The sequence below is a fragment of the Rhododendron vialii genome, chromosome 1a (genome assembly GCF_030253575.1).
Source record: "Rhododendron vialii isolate Sample 1 chromosome 1a, ASM3025357v1".
NCBI classification, from domain to species: domain Eukaryota; kingdom Viridiplantae; phylum Streptophyta; class Magnoliopsida; order Ericales; family Ericaceae; genus Rhododendron; species Rhododendron vialii.
Genome location: NC_080557.1, coordinates 42,966,868 through 42,987,676, shown reverse-complemented (window position 1 = coordinate 42,987,676; position 20,809 = coordinate 42,966,868). Strand labels below are relative to the sequence as shown.

At 38.6% G+C, this 20,809-nt stretch overlaps 1 protein-coding gene and 1 long non-coding RNA gene across 2 annotated transcripts; one reads left to right on the top strand and one right to left on the bottom strand.

The window, feature by feature from the left end:
- Window positions 1-8,629: 8,629 nt before the first annotated feature.
- LOC131316809 (uncharacterized) lies at window positions 8,630-11,646 on the top strand. Its single transcript, XR_009197286.1, has 5 exons — window positions 8,630-8,772; window positions 10,247-10,306; window positions 10,429-10,610; window positions 10,775-11,164; window positions 11,314-11,646. It is a non-coding gene; the product is annotated as an uncharacterized LOC131316809 (long non-coding RNA).
- Window positions 11,647-12,936: 1,290 nt separating this feature from the next.
- Window positions 12,937-19,486, bottom strand: LOC131316799 (DNA-directed RNA polymerase II subunit RPB7-like). The gene is made up of 6 exons (XM_058346250.1): window positions 19,279-19,486; window positions 18,994-19,159; window positions 18,257-18,307; window positions 14,043-14,108; window positions 13,879-13,947; window positions 12,937-13,206 (listed from the first exon to the last, which is right to left on the bottom strand). Exons 1-6 carry the CDS (start codon window positions 19,392-19,394, stop codon window positions 13,150-13,152), a joined length of 525 nt encoding a protein of 174 aa, XP_058202233.1. The 5' UTR covers window positions 19,395-19,486; the 3' UTR covers window positions 12,937-13,149.
- Between the last annotated feature and the right edge of the window lie 1,323 nt (window positions 19,487-20,809).

Here is a 20,809-nt window from a genome sequence, read left to right as displayed (position 1 = left end):
ATAAAAGTGGGAAAGCACAGTGCCTAGATATTTCAGAGTTTCCTGCACTTCCTCGTCAAAGATAACCAAGACTGAAAACTGGTCTAGAAATTACAGTGTCAGTGACAACAGTATTCATTGGGCTGACTATCATAATTGCAGGGACATTTTATATGTTGAGGAGGAAAAAGTACGAAGAAATACTTGAAGATTGGGAAAGGGTAAATGGCCCTCATAGGTTTTCCTATAAGGATCTCTTCAAAGCTACCAGACTTGTCCACCGGAATTTTAGACTTTTCAAGAAGGCACAAAATCAACCCATAAACACATAGAGAGAGTAAGAAATCTCTACCTCAAGAGGTTTGAACGAGACCCAAGCGATTGATCGAAGTCCAAACGAGCCCCAGACCTCCAAAGCTCCGAAATCGACCAAGAACTTCCCTCCAAACTTGACCCACAAAATTTCAAGCTCGAGAACGCGATTGGAAGGCCGAAGGGTGGTTGATCTTTGAGGTTCTTGAGGTCTTGGAGGAGTTTTGAGTGAGAGGAGAGGAGAGAGAAATTTTCGGATGAGAGAGAGGAGAGATAAATTTTCGGATGAGAGAGAGAGGGACGGTAGAGAGAAAGAGAGATGGGGAGATATATAATCTCCTACACACACCCACCCTATATATACTCCTATATCCTTTAATCATACACCCACTCCCTCAAGTCTCAATTCTCTCATTCTAACCCCAAATCAAATAACCACCAAATAAACCGTATTCTCCTAATTAATTAATTAATAAATATTTTAAATAATTAAAAAAAAATTACGGGTCTCTACATTTGAGGTAATATAAAGAAGGAAAAGATATATGTGCACGCAAATTAGGCAAAGCGTGTGGATTTTGTTTGTATCTATAAATGTGTGGCATAAAGATAAAAAGAAAGAGGGAATAAGAATGAAAGCACACAAAGAATTACAAAGGAAAGTAGGGAGGACAAATGTTAATTGGGGAAAACAATATTCAGTGACTGGTCATTGCAATAGAAGCAAGCCGGAGATGTTCGGTCACAGGTGAGGGAAGCCGTGGGGTGGTTTTGGTTGAGAAAGAAACAAAAGGAAAAAGTAAATTAAGCGAGAGAGTGGGAGGGAGAGAGATGTGAGGAGTGTCAATGGTAAGAGAAGGAAAAATGGTGGCAAGTAAATAAGGATAGGAGAAGAGGGGGGAAAGTATGTGAAGGAGGATATGAAAATTTATGTAAATATTTAAGGAAGTGGTTGATGGCTTTTCAATAATTAGTTGTTTGTGAATATTGAGTTGTTGGTGTAAAAAATTTGGTTTAGTTGGGTTAGATAAGTTGAGGTACTTGAGGTTGTTACAATGGAAATTACAGACCATGAATCGTAGTTTGTTGTTGTTGATGAAGTGTGTTCTTCTCTTTGTATTGGATTGGTTTGCGATAAATCAAAAGCTTCAGTTAATAGCTATCAACAGAGCTAAAAGAAAGGTGGTTGATTTATATATTTTATGACAAAAGATAATGAAGTGTGATTGATGATCAGTAAAACTCTAAAGCATTGCTCACTTAAATTTGATCAGTGAGTGTGATGAAATAGTTGGCTTCAATCTCCAGAGAAATGAAACTATCAAGGCTTATTTTATAAGCATAAGATAAATCCTCCAATACTTGGTGAAAAAATTGTGCTTGAAATTTCATGTCAGCTACTCCCTCCGTTCCTAATTAAGTGTTCGGCGCGCAAACCTAGGCCTTACAAAAGATGCATATTTTTCGTTAAAAAATCTAATTTTTCCCCACAATCTAATAGAACTCATTGCCATCTATTGATTAGTGAAAAAAAATTAATTTTTTTAACGAAACAAATGTATTTTTTTAAATATCTAGATTTGCGCGCAAGACACTTACTTAGGGACGGAGGGAGTAATTTTTTTTCCACTACCATTGGGTTTAATTGGTGGGTGGTGCTATATGTTATAAAGTTAGCTACAACAATTAAGTTAAGAGATTTGGTGAAATCTTATTTCCCAAAAAAATAGTGTCACAAATGAGTGTGTCGAGCCCCACATGATAAAATTGGTTGAGGGAAAGACTTTTAAAAGGTTGAGATCTCACTTGTGTTTATATGAAGATGTGAATTACATATTGGAAAGAGCTATGGTCAGCACCTAACATTTTATTTGAAAGTGTTTTCACAATATTGTTCTGGTAAATGCGGTGTTGTTTCGCAAAAATATTGTTGCTGATCCACTATGTCCAATTTGCTGGGAATAGATTTGTGGAGCCTTATGCGGGTAAATGATCTCTGTGAAATGAATGAAAGTGATATGTTTGAATAGAGTTGAACCGACGCGTGTAGCGCATCGGCATCACACTAGTTTACTTAAAAGAGAGTTAAGATTATTTTTAGCCTGTGAAAAGACATCTATGTGGATTGTTTAGTTCGCCGTGTTTGGTATGGGGAATACTGGTTTTGAATTGAGAGTTCAGTGTTTGCTTCTTAATTTGGGGAATTATTCAGTCAGATGAGGAGCAGCTCCCTCCTGTCTTTTTCCATTTTCCCTGGAAGATAGGCAGTCTTTTTTTCCTGCGTTGGACTGCCCGTTGGAGACTTATGGAAGAATTTTATTTTATTTTATTTTTCCGTTGCTTTTTGTCCCCAGGAGAGCCCCCTTTCTTGCCTTTCTTTGTTTTTAACGGTCCGAACGTCCGGGTCAGTTTATACGCACCTCAACTAATCCCTTATCCGGATGCAGGTCATTCAAACCATGACTAGAAAATTCACAAGAAATTACTTTCTTGCGGCTTGACTCTAAGAATCAAATCCTCGTCAATTGTGTGGGGATCAAACCCACATACCACCAAACTAACCCTTGATGCTTCCCCTTTCTTGCCTTCCCTGTATGCAATTTATATGGTGGATCAACGACCATATACAATTTATATGGTGCAATTTATGTAAAATTTGACACTCCGGGCCTCTTGTTCATAGTGCACCACGGTTAATATAGTGAATTCCAATTAGCTCTCCCTTTGCTTCATTTCTTTTCACTTTCCTATTTATAAGCAAACTTTTTGTAGAACCCTGCCAAGAGCGCGCGTGCGCGCACACAAAAAAAAAACGCAAATTTTTGTTGTATCACATTATGTAGTTTGTTGGACTGAAGGAGTAAGCAAGTTTTTGAAGCAAAACGGGGGAGGAACTCTAGTTTTTGCTCGATAGAGTAGTGACATGCCTTGCCTTGTCCGGTGACAACCAATCCGCTGGCTAGACCGGTTGAAAGAGCATGCCGTTTTCGGTCATTTTTCGAGGCATTACCTATGGGATGCGAAAGCACGACCAATTGAAGCAAAACGGGGGAGGAAATCTAGTTTTTGCTCAATAGCGTTGTGTCATGCCTTGCTTTGCCCGGCAACAAGCAAGCAATCCGCTTGCCATGCCTTGACTAGACCAGTTGAAAGAGCATGCCGTTTTCGGTGAGTAAGCAAGTTTCTGTTGTGGAATGGCTAACTAGATCATTTCTACCATTTCAGTGTGCTTAATGTTTCAATATGATAATTTTGGAAAAACTTTTATTCAAAAAATAAAATAAAAACTCGCACCTGATTCTGCTTTGAAGGTTTAACTTTACTTGACTGAGAGGGAGGCACTCATGTAGGAAAAAACAGAGCTAGGTGTGTCCACATATTAATGATTGGAATATGACTTTTCGATGATATTAAATATACTTGACGAAGACACTACTCAGCCCGTAGGGCCTGTTAGTTTTTCAAAAAAGAGCATGTTGGTAGGCCTGTTGGTTTTGGGATTTTGGATTTGGATTTTGGGTAATGAGTGAGGAGAGATAGAGAAAATTTATTGGGGACCGTGCGTAGAGATAGAGTCCAAAATTCAAATCCTAAAACGAACAAGGTCAAGTCTACAACTACTCAGCAGTGAATAGACCAAATTATTTTTCCTCTCGAGAGCTGGCCGGCGTGCTTGCTTGGGTTGCTGTTTCCGGCTGATGTTTTCATCCGTGTTACCCGTTCATGGTTTGAGCAAGGGTTCCCTTAGGATCCTCTTCTGCTTCGGCAGTGCGTGTCTTTGATCCTGTTAGTCTGGTGTGCTTTTCGCAGTAACTCGTGTCTTAAATTGAGTAGTTTTGGTTCATTCTTGTGTATTGTGATGAAATCTTTTGTCTTCGGATGTTTGAATGAAATGAATTGCTTGTTGTTTGATAAAATAAATAAATAAATAAAAAGAATTCTCGAGGGTCGAATGTGAGATGTCTTAATAAATAGTACTTGGCCAAAAATCCTCCATATCATTTTTTGACCTCCAGGACACACGTTTTTCAGAACTGAAGTGCTTTGCAAAGTTACTAAAGTACCCTTCTTCCGTTACCTCTTCACCCCTCCACCGACATATCTCCAACTGACGCCCATTCAAGCTAGAGGTGGCTCTATGTAGCCCATTCCATGGTCAACTGTGCGCCCGAACCAAATTTTTTTGTTTAGAATATAAATTATAGTCTAGTCTTTCTTCGAACACTCAACGTAAATATCAATAAACACCTAATTCTAAAAGTCTTGAACACCTAACCCAAAACTAATTGAAAGCTCAATTACAACCCAATTACAGCCCATCAATTCAAGTACGAAGTAATTCATATTTGAACATCTAACACATTATCTCAAATAAAGCTCATAATCATAATAATAAAAAATTGTAAAAATAAGGTGAAAAAATGATTTTATTGGTGTAAGTATTATTCTCTGCGTTCACTCTCCATCTTTATTGTTGATGATGGTCTAAATGTGTTAATTTCGCATTCATGACAATAACTACTCTCTTTTTTTTGGTCTAGTTAGCTTATAAAATTACGAACAAAACTTTATAAAAATTCAACTACATTGCAAAGTCCATTAACTTGAATAATATTCCTTCGAACTTAAGACTACGATATAAAATCTCATCATGTCATTCGAACAACAAATTTTTTAGAAGGTCATCCTCAACGTACTCGCTACAATTTCTTTCAAAAGGATTTTAAATGATTAATATGATGGTTAAACGTTGACACAAAATATGAAAACTCATCTAGGACAACTTTAAAATTTTACCCTCTTCATTCTTGAAACACTGTCTACTACGAAATGCAACAACTTAACTTAACTCTACTAGCTGATGTAGAATGAAACAGTTATCCTTACTTTCTAGTTAACCTCTTCACTGATGATGAAAATTTGAAGAAAACGTTCAGTGATAGTGTAATGATATTTAGTAGCTTGTAAACTACAGTATTAAAGAAACTTGAACTTGGATACATATTTTTATACTTTTTTAAATTTAAAATTTATCTCGTCAGTAACTCCCGACGATCTCCTTGGGCACAATTCCGGCCATGATCTCTCGACTTCAGCGACTTTAAGTGGTTGGAATCGCGGGACAAAGTTGAAGACGGTTTTTGAGAAATCTCAAAGGGTTCGAGCGAGGGATCAAACGTAGGTTTCTGGTCTTCTTCATATTCTCTAGTCTTCTTCATACTATGAGCTAGAGTGTATCGCTTTGTTTTCCAGATATCGGAGAGTGGCCATTGCAAAGCTAAGGAGGTTAGTGAATGCACACTAACTTTCGTAAGTGCCAAAAACAGCCAAAGCATACCCAAAAGTTTAGTGCGAATTCACTAACTTTCAAAGCAAAGCTAAGAAGTGTAGTGAATGCAAACTAACGTTCATAAGTACAAAAAAGGCAAGGCAATGCCCAAAAGTTTAGTGAGCATTCACTAATTTTCAAAGCAAAGCTAAGAAGATAAATATTATTGGAGACCGTACGTAGAGAGAAAAGTTGGAGTCTAGCATCTCAAAACGAACAAGCTCTAACTTTCAAAGCTAAGAAGGTTAGTGAATGAACACTCATTTTGTAGAAATTTTATAGGCTTTCATGAAGTCAACCACAACAACCACATATCCTATTCATCATCAGGATGGTCCCCAAGGTGGGACTTGAAATAATTGGTATGCCAAATTGGGGTGTCTACAGTTGCCCCTCTTTGACTGAACTTGGACGGATCGCGCGACATGTTTAAGTAAGAGTCAAAGCTGTAAAAGCAACTCATTTTGTTCCAACCACTATTCCAAGGTTTTTTTGAAAAAGGTTTTAGTTATGGTCGGGCCGGGAGGCTGCCTACGTATTCCACAAGGGAAATTCAGACCAATCGTAGTTCGAGGCAACCAAAAACAAAAGCGCGGAGCTTTAGAGGAGAAATTTGCCATCGGGTCATACCAAGCCTTCGAGCGATGTACTTGAGCTATGCCAGGATTTTGGCGGAGAGTAGTTGAAGGAGAGCCGAGCTGCCGGGGAAATTCTTGCGGAGAGCATCTTCAGTGTTTTGGGGTAGATCAATACACAGCGGGTGAGTCATTTGCTTTTCATGATCATCCTTACTTTGACTGAGGGGAGCTTGGTAGAGTAGTCTATCCTTGCGAATAAGCTTGATGGAATAGATGTAATTGGGTTGGAATCCAAACCATCCTCTGGAGACGATTGGATGCCGATGTTGAGATATGGGGGCACTAGGCAGAGCCGGTTACAGTCATGAGGCGAGAGCCTAAGGAGTCGGAACTTGACGTGATGTAACTGAGGCGTAGAGCTGGTATCAATCATAAGGCAAGTGCCTGAGGAGTCGGAGCTTGGAGCTTGAAGTGATATAACCGAGGCGTAGAGCCGGTTGTAACCTATTTCAAATGCAAACACAGTGTATATTTGATAGCAAAATGCGCTCAACTAGTGAATCCTATGAGTGTAGCACCAGGTTTCATTCAAGGGAATGCTCAGGCGAAATAAGTCTAGTGACTCACAAACATCATCATAATGCATCAACAAATACAACTCCATGAGGCGTACAAGACGAGAGACGTAATTTTGACTTTTGTGCACTCTATTTGGAATTTAGAATGTAACACTTATTCTATTGCACCTCATGCTTCAAATCGTTGGACATGTGATTAGCTTATGTCAAGTGACATGCAACAAATACATCAACCACTGCAAGCTATATTATTCAAGACACAACGACGTAAGAGGCTTGTGCACATCATTTGGTTAATAGAATGCTGAGAGTAAAATAGGACATACCACATTAAAGGATGCCAAGGGGCAAAATATGTCGAGAGACATTTTGGTTTAAGTTTTAGAAAGTTATTTTTTAGAGTTGAGTGGTAATAAGTGGAGAGAGAGAGAGAGAGAGAGAGAGAGAGAGAGAGAGAGAGAGATTTATTGAAAACTGTGCCGAGAGTAAAAAAGTTACTCCCAAAGTTAGGAACCAAGCGGAGTGATAGTATACCACAATACCCTCTTGACCACCCATTTAGTGTTTCCTACTTGATTAATAAGGATGATCGACTTCACTATTCCTTTTAATTGGACTATTTGTGTGAAATATATATTTTTTATCCGCATGTGAAAGTTCATTATTCAATTAAAGGTATTGTGAAAATTGTTAAACATCATAATATTTCAAAGAATTCCCAAAAAAAAATTGGCTACCTATATGAAACACTTTAAAAATCCTGTAAAAAAAAAAATGCCTTATCTTGACTTTTTATTACATTATGATAATGATAGTATCTTTTTCCTTTAGTAATTATCGAGAACAGCGTATTTTAATGAAGTAAATTATTTTCACTTGAAATAATTTTAGCCTCAAAGTTTTTAAAAAATAAAATTATTATTTTTAACATAAATTAATTTTCAAAAATAAAATTGGGCCTAATTTTTTGTAGGAAAAGAAAGATATACGCTGGTTGGGAAGAAAGGGAGAGGCTTGAGGGGATTTTCTTTCCATTTTGGTTAATTCATAGGGTTTACCTGTTGCACTAGTAACAGGTTATTTGTTAGTAACCTATTGTAACATTTTAAAAGGTCCAAATCATTTTTCAAACATCCAATAGTAATCAATGAGGGTGCATATGATACACACCCAAATAACGGGTGTGTATTGTAGCACTTCCCGTCTGTACGAGCCGTTGCGGAGCACTGGCTTCTGCTAGAGATTTACTAGGTTCTTAGAATGGAACTGGTTGCGTTCAGTTTGGACTTCATTCCTTGAAGATACCTTTTTGTACGAACTTCCAGTTTTCCTTCTTCCTGCATAATTAATATGACAAAAGAAAGAAGAAAAGAGGGAGAGTAGCCTTCACTTTTTGAAGTTCGTTGAAGTTTCAAACGAAGCTCAAATAAGCTACTACTCTGCTCGTCTTACTTATGATATATGAAAAAATCAAATTACTCGAGATCGCCTCGATTAAAGCTCCTTTGAGATTGGCTCGTTGCATAAACAAGCTAAGCTTGAACATATTAAACTAGGAAACGTGAATAATATCACAGAATGGTGGAAATGTTTCCACTTAGGTCTGCAGATGCAGCTTACAACAAGATCAGTGGAATGCTTTCCCCACTCTGATTATCAGTCCAAAGGAATTCTATTTATTCCCCATTGTTCTTCCAGATAAAAATGTTTACTTCGAGGTTAACTGAATGGTAGAATTGAACGCTACTTTCTACTATTAGCAGGGAAAAACAACATTGTTGCTTGCTTTGATAGTTGCATCAATCCTGTTGGAATATCTTTTACTATTACTGAGACTGCAGAATGTTATTTTCTCCCTTTAGACCATACTCAAAATAGACCCATTATGATCTTAGATCGGTTTTTTTGCTTCCCAGAATATCAAAGTTCTAGGATTGGTAGCAATATGCAAGGAGTCGGCCTCTTCATAAATATGGAACCTAAAACTGGGCATTTGGTAAGTGAAACCCATGATCACTGTCTTCTAGTTCTTACGCTCGATTAAAGTGCAGCATTGCAAAGGAGACTTTTTACATGTTTGTAATGCTCAAATAGGAGGCCATAACATGGATTGTAATGATCAGTTGTATCGTATGAATGGGGATGAAGAATATGCATTTTACTTCTCTCTGACAAGGTTTGCAAGTAAGAAACTTTTTTACGGTTGTTGGACAAGTAGTCCAATACTCAAAACACATGCAGTTCTATTAGTTGTTCACAGAGGAAAAGAAAGAGGAATTTTTGGTATGTTATGTTGTACGTTCTATGGAAGTCTTAGAAAGCATGACAGCACCAACAATACCTTACAGTTTTTGGAGAATGCCGCCACTCTCTCTCCTATGTCTGTCTTGACAATTTTCCGTAGTTTTGTATGATCTTAAGCTGCCGAATTGACTCGGGGTACTTTCTTAATTTTTCCTGTTGTTGTGTCTTGTGTAGAGGGTAGCCCAGCTGCTCATGCTGGTATACATGAAGGGGATGAGTTAGTTGAGATAAATGGTGTGTACTAATCACATTGTCGCCTTCCCCACCTCTAGAATCTGAATAAAGTTCTCTGTTTTTGGAGGTGTTTTGACTAGAGAAAACCAAACTAAGCCTTGTTTCCATTCAAGCAGGGTTGGCTTTTCTATCTGCTGTGAATGAGCAATTTTATTACCATGTATTCTTAAATCTTGGTGATTTGGTTCAAGAAACTGATAGGCATTTGTGAAACATGAAGTTATATCGCATTTTAGAAAGCACAATTGAAGGTTTCTTGACTGTGATGGATTCACATAACACATGAATTTTTAGAGTTACTTGAACTTCATCATTTTCCCCCGCTCTATCTCTTTGAAAAACAATGCACTTCAATTGTACAACTGATTCATGTTTCTTGCGATCTTCTCCTTTGTAAATATCATGGCTGTATTGCTTGCAGTTTCTGTGTAATCTTCTTCATTTTTTTTTTTAAATTGGGATAGAACAAAGTCTTGTGGATGTTACTTGAATATAGGAAACCAAAAGACCTTTAATTCACTACTTGAAGGTGTGCATGTCTAGTCAACTAGATGTCATTTTCTTTTGTCCCCGGTAATGGGTGGTGCGATTGATCTCCAGGATTAATTAGTTCAAAGACCGGATACGAGGTTATCAGAAAATACTAGACATTAGTTCTTGAGAGAGTTAGTGGATCTACAGTGCTCTTGGGACACCCTCATTTGGTGCTTAACGCCTCGCCACTATTCCTTGGACAATAGTGCCATACTAACATTCAAAATAGCATTATGTTGTGGTGTTCTCAAATCTGCTGGGGATCAGTGATTTGTCGTAGTCTTTCCCAGAATATCAATTGTCTTGCTGGATATTGAAACAATGGTTGGAGAATTGGCTCTCGTCTGCATGCAGTTCAATCTAATTGTTTCCAATATTGGTTGTCGTCTTGATTTCAGGAGAGAGGCTAGATGGTAGCAGCACAGAAGTTGAGAAGGCGTGCACGAAAAAGTGTCACTGTAAAACTCCAGAGTCTAAAATTGTCGAACTTTATCTATTTGTCTCTTTCTAGCTATGAAGGCATTATTTGCCAACGATGATAAATGAAGAACAATAAAGTGTTTTGAGAAATTTAACACAGGTAGATCAGCGGCATCAGCCACAATTGTCCATTGCCTCGATCCAAAATAAGGCATCAAATGACAATCAGAGGAAAAAAGAATATCCTTTGAGTACATTCCCAGCCTCAGGTGCTTACATTCTTCAAGATCAGATTCAGCTTGAGATTGATTAACCAATGTGCCCATGCTTCATAGACTACAGGTTAGTGTTTAACCGATATTTTTTCTTCTTCCGTTTTTTTTTTTGGGCTTTGAAAGGTGGAGGCTATTTATTCACCATCAGCTTATTAGAGACTTCCCAATAAGCTGCAAATTCCTAGACCTAAAACTTACTCAGCAAACGCCTGTACGTGCTATTTTATTCAGGTTCTTGCTACTGGGAGGGAAAAGGAGTTGCTTGGTTTGCTGCAGTTTTGGTGTTCTCTTATTACTGGATCTTCAAACAAATGGAATCTTCATTTATTGATCAAGTGATCAGACTGCTTGAAGGTTTTCTGATTCTTTTGCTGGGGCTATGGTGGTTGATTTTGTTTCCTTCTAGCTGCTGCTGCCTTGAAGAAGGCATAGTCCTGTTCCCAAGTATTGCAGATTTTCTTTTATATTTTCTCCTTTGATGTTGATGCTTGAGATGCTAGGTTGTGTGTGTGTTTGCTGCTATGGATGGCCAGTCATGGTTGGTGTGGTTGGATTGTTGAAGTCAGTTCAAGGAAATAATTCTGGGGTTTTGATGCTGCCCAAGGTGTTGGCTTGCTTCTGGTGACGTTTCCTTTTGGTTTATGCCTTGTCAAATCTTCTTTCATTGCATCTTCATTCCCCCCTTTATATATTATCTTCTCTTTGCCAATAAATACAAAAAAAAAAAAAAAAAACTGATGTGTCAAGTGGTGTCAATTGCTGATGTTCAGAACCTCAAGTTGGCTTGAAGTCCAACCGCGGTTATGGCGGATGAAAGAGATGATAGTGATGGATGGGATGAGGTTCCTCCTGCAGCAGCAGGTGTATATCTGCGAGTTTTAAGTTCGTATGAATTTGTCAATTGGGTTTGTGGTTTTTGTTTTCGTGGATACGAAGAAGAATCCAATCTCGCACTATGTTTAGACTCGAGTAAAGAAGTCAAAAATCGAATTTAAAATAGTTCTTTTGCCTACTCTGTTTGGTTCTTACTTTTTAGTAGGGACTAGGGAATGACAAGGAAAAGAATCAAAGAAAAATTAGAGAGAACAATTTTCCACCTCTTATTCTTTCCTCTCTTTTTTACTCTCATAACATATGATTTGCTCACTGTTCTTTCTGAAATCAAACATAATAGATTACTAACTTTCTTTACATTTTTCCACTTTGAGGTGGTGGTGGTGGCGGCTGAGGGGTGAAAGGTGACGGAGTTGTGGTCAGGGCCGGCCTGGATGTTTGGGTTGCTCAAGCTCGACCCCAAACTTGGTTGTCCACTTACTAGTCATTAAAAAAAATAACCCAACATACATGGGTTGGGAACTGTGTGTCATCAGGGCCAGCCCTGAAGCGTGGATTGGGTGGTGGAATTGTTTGGGGAGGAAATCCGGTTGTGGGACAGTTTGGGGTGCCTGAAACCACCACATTACATGGAACTTTCACTCTACTTGTTGCAGAAGTGTTTGCTGTTCTCTTAATAGTAGTACTAGGTATGGCTGGATACAGGGCAATCTTTTTGTGCTTGTTGCCTTGGGATGGTTTATCTACTCTAGTTTCTCAGGTGCCACAGCGGTGGTCTGAATTAGATTTCTGTTTTTCGAAAGCCAGTCTGACTGTCTGAGTTTGCTTGGTAGTTATGGAAGACAAAGCAGCAGCGGATTCAAAAATTTGTAACGGAATGTTCAAGAATTACCTTGAGTTTATTAGCTCTATTAACCACTAGTATACACAAAATGGCATATAGTACTACGGATAATGCGATCAGAAAACATAAAAATATGGAGTAAGATTTTACAATTATTCTTGACGAAATTTTACACGTACCAAGGAAGATTAAGTTTTACCTGTTCTCTGTACGACTGTATCGGTATACCGTATTTCCTTGTGTATCAAAAGCTCACAAGCTTTCTTGCCATTGGTAATGATATACAATTAAGCTCTAAACCATCTGAGTTTTTGCCCCCAATTTGTTAAATGCATAAAGAGTAATTGTAATAACTCAAGAAAAGAATAAAGGAAACAGAGCAAAAGACCGCGCAACTAGTGAAAATTGGTGATATTGAATTGGGGACTCCGACCAAATCGTCCGAGCTACTGAGTTAGACAGAACCAAGTACATCTTTCACCTTTCTCTAGAGCTTACTAATTTTTCATTCCAAGCATAAATAACCCACTGCCACAGATAAATCTAGTTCCCGTTTCGCTTCGCTAAGGTTCTTATTTTTTAAATACTTATTTTTTGTTTTACGAGACATGTTATTCTCTCATAATATATCACCTATAATTTAAAAACTAAGTACTTATTTTCCTTAGCGGAATGGGTCCCGATTCTGTACATGCTTCAAGTTACAAACAAATAATAGCACTATCTGAATTCTTTCTCCTCCCATTACCATGTAATCTGCCCAGTAATTGCAGAACAATCCTTGAGCGTTGTACTCGCACATGAAAATTGAGCACACATGTTTTCTTGGGAAGTAGGATTTTTAAGTAAACACAAAATAGTTCACACTTGGAAACAGTCTCAGTTCTTTAGAAGCAAATTGAGCTATTATTAAGCAGCAGCGCTCAGATCACTGATCACCCCCAAGAACACCCAAGAAGTCGTCCTTTATTGTACCAATGCAGAACTGAAAAGAAAGAAAAAAAGACTATACGCATCAGATGATGAACAACAGTCCCAAAAAGAAATAGAAGAAGAGGTAATCAACATCCCTGCATAGATAACACCAAGACTGAAAAAACAATGCAGATTGAGTTATAAGTATAGACACGACCATTAGTAGATGCGCTAAAGATTTGAAACACATTAGAAAAACCTCTGAAGTCCTCATAATGGTTCCAAATCTAGACCTATGCCATATGCTACTCACTCTTGAACAGGAAAAATTTCTTCTTTTCCACCTCTTAAGAACCCTGACCAGAACCAACCCACCAACCCTATGGCTTGGTACTATTCAAAGATTTTGGCCCATCTGAATTTGGTATATAGAACACTTGTATTTTCTACAATCAAATACAATGTCTAACTACTTTGAGGTAAATTCCAACTACTTTGAGGTAAATACCACATAGAAAAGGATAAACAGCCTCACTAATTCGATAATCTAATATCAGTAATATGTGAGCATCCATACAATGTTTTTCATGTGCTTTTTTCCCCCTCCAAAAACATGTGTTTTTTGTGTACCCGTTAGGTTTTTTTTTTTGTTTTGAAAATGTATGTTTCAATTTGGTGCCACAACCAAGAGTCACAGAATGTAGAATATTATGGAAAGAGAGAGACAAATATGAGTACGTACTATCTCTGTAGCATCCACCCGAGTTCCAATAATCTTTAGCCGTACTTCACTTTCCTTTTCAATCTTGACCTGCATAAGGACTGTGGTGAACAACTTCCCAGGCATAATCAATGATTTCAGAAATTAATTTGCTCCTGAATCAAAGTGCAAAAACTTATACATACTGATCTATCTGAAGTTGTGTAATTAGGCATATCTCCAGATTGGAACTCCATATCATCAGGTATCAACTGAAAACAATAGACAATGACATAAAGGTGTGCATAAACAGATAAGTTAAATACATGCTCACAAAGATACAAATGTAACCATTGGACTTTCATATGGCTTCAGAAAAATTTCCTGAAGGCAGTGTGGTAAAGATTCTTAAAAGATAACTGAAGCCAAATATAATTCCTCATGCTTTATAATGCAACCTATATACTGTATGGTGCTTTATCATGCACCATTGTGTTGGTTGGGGGAAAAAATGCTACTCTACAGTTCTTTTGCCATTAATCCTTAGTTAGCAGTTGAATTGTGATGCACAAAAGGTGCCTGCACTGTGATTTCAACTATTTGGACTAAAAGGGCATCTCATACAAGTAGGTTACTAATCACATGTGCAAGCGACATTTAACTTCTACAAGAACTACTTCATAGGAAAATGGAAAGAACCTTGAGAGAAGCAGCACCAAAACGCAAAACCCTTTCAAGAGTGAAAACACACTTAGTAGAATGAATCATGGCATTGTTTGATTATTGAAGCTCCAGTTATGCAGTAGTTAACATGGTTCAGTGTTGCAAATATGTTGATTTAAGGTTTCCTGCTCAACAAACACAATCCAGACACCATAAAAGGAAGAAGAGATGGCATTCAATAGATTTTGAACAAATAGTTGTCCAATGTCCACTAATGTAGTAACAACAGAGCCAAATCCTGGAAGCAGACTTGGTTACTTCACGACTTAGTTGCACGAAGCAAGAGCAGGGGAGAGCGGGAATACAGAAGCTCCCAAGTTGGTAGCGTGAGAGGAGCATGTACATATATTATCAAAATAATGTGGCAAAGAGTATTCACTTTGAAAGTACAATCATTTTAGGAAGTAAAAATATGGGCCGACTCTTCCATAAGTGTAAGAAATGGGCTAGTATTATAATATATGGTTTTCTTTGAAGATATCACGACTTGGGCTAAATATATAAGTTCATCAAAGATCAATTAATAAAGACAAGTGCTAAATCCCTATTTTTGTATACAAAGATTATACAAAAGCTCCCATCTTCGTAAGCTCGCATCCCGATGGGAGAGGGTTCCCGTCAAGCTCCTTAGGATCTCCCTGCAACTAAGCTTCACGACTATGTAGCACAAACACGGATACGGGATATGTGAATTGTAAAAAAGTGGGGATACGGATGCGGACACAACGGGGGACACGTCACGTGTGTGTGTATATATATGTATATTTTTTCCCAAGTTTAAATTTCAAAATATAAACAAAATGAAATGGATGAGAGGAATTTGATGTTTGGGATTTTTCTCTTTAGGACTTGTTTTTATAGGTTAACTTACACTTAAACCCAAAACCTTTCAGTAACAACATCGTTACTCTCAAAAAAATTACAAAAAGTACACTTACACCCCCACCGCGTCCTCATACGTGTCCCCGCCGTGTCCCAAAATAGGATAGGAATGCTTATCAACCAGACGCTACCAGTGTTCTCCCAAGTTATATGGTAATTAAACATTTTGTTGGATGACAGTCAACTGAGAAATGAAAAAGAACTAAATCTTTCACTTGTAGTTTCTCTATCACTCTACTATCAAGATACTCAGTTTCCATTTAAAACCAAAAAACACGAACTCAATTCCCCGCCGCCTGGTACTAAAAGCGAGAACTGAAAAATTGAAAATTTTCAAATGTGCACTAGTAGTATATCTATAATCTCTCTATTGTGCTATAATTCAAATAACACTCTGCCAAGGAATGGGAAGCCAGCCGCCCAAAGACTGTATCTCACTACTTAAAAGCATGACAAATCAGGTGCCTTTTTCACCTAGTATTCACTTATAACATGCAAATGTCAATCAAAATAGTAGTCAATTATTGTCCAAAACTGCCAAGGAAGAAACAATAATTTGCATCAAAAGCCATATGACAAGAAAGAAGACAGCGATAATGGCTATTATGTCTTAACTCTCAACCCATGTAACATCATCATAAACCACAAAACTTGTGAAGCTGTTCCTCTTTATCGTAGAAGATTTACCTCTCCTAGATGTGCCATGAAAATAGATGTTATGGAAGCCTTTGATTCTGTTAATTTGAAGTTAATTCTGGATATTTTGAAAGCTTTTCAACTGCCTCAAAAGTCAAAACTATAGGCACTGGATCTACCTGCATTACTACCCCTAAATATCCAGTGATTCAGTCTCTTTGAATGAAGGGCTTGAAGGCTATTTCACTGGTGCATAAGCCTTAAGGCAGGGGGATCCGCCTTAAGGCAGAGGGATCCTTTCTCCCCCTACCTCTTTATCTCAGTCATGGAGCTCTTTTCTAGAATTATCCAAAAGCTCATTGAAAATGGTCAGTTTTCCTATCATCCTAAATGCAAAAATTTGAGCATTCACCGTATTTGCTTTGATGATGATTTGTTCATCCTTTGCTTTCCAAATAAGCAATCTTTTCAGATTGTTTCTCTTCTTGAATTCCATAAATACTTGGGGCTTCAAGTTCAACCTAAAAATGGTAAAAGCAAGATCTATATTGCTGGTACTGATAATCAAAACAAGCTGCATCTAGCTGCAATTCGGGGATTTGAGTTAGGAACCCACCCTGCCAGATATTTGGGTGTTCCCTATTCTCCACCAAACTCTCTATAAGGGAATGCAATGCTCTTATTGATAAGTCAATGGATGGGCTACAGAAAACCTTTCATATGCAGGAGAATTCAACTTAGCAGGTCTGTCTTATTTAGTGCTCAAGTTTTTTGGACTTCGCACTTCATTCTTCCAAATGGTGTCTATCTCCAAACTGAAAAGCTAGTTAGAAACTTTCCTGGACAGACACCGACACATGTAGGCATTCTAATAAGGGAGGTCCCAAAAAAGAGGGAGCTCTTGATGTGATAAGTATTAAGGACTGGAGTATAGCTTCTTTCCTGAGACAGAATAGGTCCATTGTTTCCATGCAAGATTCTATATGGGTCAAATGGTGCTACACGTTTTTATTAAAGATGTTTCTAGACCCTAAAGATTCCTGCAGATTTTTCTTGGACTTGCGAAAAATTGTTCAGATCAGTAATGTTGCTAGGCCTTTTGTGAAGTATATAATTGGTAATGGTGCCAACACCTATGTTTGGTTTGATAATTGGCTTCCTCAAGGGCCTCTTTTTGAATTTTTTTGGGCCTAGGATTGTGGCATCCTCTGGTATTCCTATCAACACTAAAGTCTCTGCATTGAGTTACAATGGGTAATGGTTTGACCCTTACCCCCATCCCTCATTCTCTCACTTTCCCCTGATTGTTCCACTAATGACATGGTCATGGTGCATTGGACATGGTCATGGTGCATTGGACATGCTCCCCTTCTAACAAATACAATGCTGCAGCCATGTGGAAACCCATTGGAATTCCTTCCCCAACTACTCAGTGGAATAAGCTTCTTTGGTTCCCCTACTGTATTCCAAGGCAGAGATTTGTTTATTGGATGGCAATCAAAGGAGGTCTGTGGACAAAGGACAGATTTATGGCCTGGGGATTATTCTCTTCTCCCATTTGCTCTCTCTGCAAGTAAAAGAAGGAAACTCTATCTCATCTATTTTCCAATAGCACCTTCTCTAGAGCAGTCTAGAATCAAGTATGCTCCTTGTCTGGTATTTCTAGAAATCATCAAGATTGGAACTCTGAGATCAACTGGCTCATAGGGAAACTAAGTGGGAAATCCTTTAACAACATTGTCCGGAATTTGCTTGGCTTCTAAGGTCCATCACATTTGGCAAAAAAGAAATTGCGGAATTTTCCAAGACATCCAAACTGTTTCCAAAGACCTACTTCTGCAGTTCTCGACAATATTAGGTTTGATGTTAGTGTTAACAGTTCTCAATTGCAAAATGTGAAACCCTCCCCCCTTAATAGTGCTATTTGCCAATCATGGCAAATTCCTGTAAAGTTTTCTCTTTCTTAGGTTGGTGGGTTACTGCATTTTGGAAGGCTCTCCTTCCTTGTACTCCGTTCCATTTGCTTTCAATAAAGCTCTCAGTTGCCAATACAAAAACACTTTTTTCCACCTAATGAAGATTCACAAGCGATACGGATAAATTTAACATATAAAGTTTAAACATAACTGCAACCACACATTGGAGCAGCCAAAAATATTTGAGACAACGACAAACCCACATGATTCGACACGAAAATTTGAACTGGCCCTGCTTCAGCGAAAAATCCCATCTGCGATAACCAAAAGACAAAAACATACTTAACATTATCATACATGGGTGTGTACATGGAAACCAACAATGCAAACTCCAACATCATAGGTTCACATCTCAAGTTACACTCACCCTAATGCCACAAGAAGGCAACAATTTTATCTCTGTAATCTTACATTATGGAAACACTATGCTTGTGTTTGATTAGCGGGATTAGATACGGGACTGAATTAAAATGTTGTTGGACCATATTATGATGTTAGAATGCCACAATGGTGGAGGGATCCTATATTCATTGGACCCCAAACAAGAGATTTCCAATATTTGGATTGGGGCTGCAAACGAACTAAGCTACTTGCAAGCAGCTCATGGCTCGGCTCGGATTGACTCGTTTAGTAATCTAGCCAAGCTCGAGCTAGAGTTTTAGCTCGTTTAGTAAACGAGCCGAGCTCAACACTCAAAAGCTCCGCTCGGCACACAAAAGCTCCGCTCATTTAAAGAGGCTTGTTAAGTTAACCTGGCCCGGCTACGAGCTCGAGCTTGAGTTTTTGGCTCGTTTGCATGTGTTCCCATATTAGGTCTGATATTTTAACTCATTCTACATTATTAGGCCCACCAATCCAAGGGGGCCTCCACGTATTGCCAAAGAAAGAATGTACAATTTGTTGTACCAAATCAATATAGCAATAAAACACGAAGCATTACTTTATTAACCATGGTAACAACAGCTTCTAAGATCTCTCCTTTGAATGGTCGGAAAACAACGCACTGGTACTTCACAGGGAAGGTAACGAACCCAGTGCCGTCCCGAATTAGCCCTTTTCCGACGCTCTCGATACCAGTAATCCCCACCACGAACCCGTGTCGACCGCTGTAAAAAAAAAAATCGCTTGTTGAGACGGAGGGGGGGGGGGGGGGGGGGGGCTGGGGGGCGGCGGGGGGGGGGGGGAACCCTAATTAAGAGTCGTTGGTCGTGGTTGGAAAGAAAACCTGCAAGTCCCTTCGACGTCTTTCATGAGCTTGGCGACGAGCTTTTCTCGGAGGTCGCGGCCGAAGTGGCGGGGGTGGAGCTGCATGTTTCGCTCCAAAACCATGTGGAAAAACATGGCTTTCAAAATCGCGGACGACGAGCAGTGGCGCGAGCGTGATGTCGTCTTCGTGGAGAGAGAGAGAGAAGAGGAATTTTTGTAGGGCTTTGCCCTTTTATGTTCATTTGGGCCTTGTAATTTTTTTGGTCATATTTGGGCCATGAAATTTTTTTTTGATCAACGTTTGGGCCTTGAAATTGGTCTAGCACTTTTTTGTCCTTTTGGTATATATATATATTTTTTGACAAGGTCCCTTTGGTATTCGACTTGGTCTTTTTCAATGCCGGGTGTGTACCACACGGTGTCAGCTCGCTGAGCCGTCTATTGCATTTTTGGACGGCTCAAATTTTGGAGAGAGAAAAAAGAGAGAGAAAGTGCTGGGGTGAGAAGAGATAGAGGGTTTCAACCTGAGCCGTCCAAAAGTGTATTGGATGGGCTGGATGTGTCTAGTGGGTGTCACATTGGATATACCCACCTGACACCGATTTTTTTTTTAAGTTAATCAATTTGAGTACCGGTACTTAATGGACTCATACAAAATGAACGTGCATAAGCGTCTGAAATTCCTTTTTTGCTATCAAAAACTCAAAAGCAACGTAATAAAGGAACAAAAAGCAATAACAGATGAACACAAGAATATACGTGGAAAACCCCTTAAAAAGGGAAAAAACCACGGGAGGAAATCGAACCACTAAAAGTAATCATTGTGCAGTTACAAACGATCTTAATTAAACAATTGTGAATCCTCACCAACTGACCAAAGATCCATTTGTTGAATCCACGTACACCGCACCAAGTGGTTGATTGCCGCACGCCTTGAATCCACAAGTCCTCCAATATACTTCCAGAATCCACCGGAAGAAAGTTTCAAGTAGTAGGAACAATGATTGAAAAAGAACACTTGGAGTTTATGTAGAAAGGTTCATGATCACCAATCATGTGTAACTCCAAGAGGTAAGAACCAGTCACCATTAGACATTACTCAGCATTGGAGACAAAGGTAAACACTAATGTCTTCAGTCGTCTTGAAAAGCTTAGCAAAGCCACATAAATAGACTGCTTGAAGAAACCCTTTGAAAGGTTGCTGCATTTCCATATTGCCAGACAATCACTTCCATATTGCCACCCACGAATTCTGCATTTCCTTTTCTAATATAGCATATGCACGAAATCCTTTATGCAAAATGATTTCCTTCCAAACTAATTCCCTTAACACTCTCCCTATCAATTACATAATACAATTGATATCCTTTCCATAAAACAGATGCTTTAGAAAATAAGATACAACTTAATTAACGGGATACAAATCAAACGGAATTTTTGTCATGGGATTTGTCAAAATATGAACCTTACAATCTCCCCCTTTGGCACTTCCATGACAAAACAAGCATAGCACGATTAACCTATCCCTTAATAGATGGAGCACAATTGTG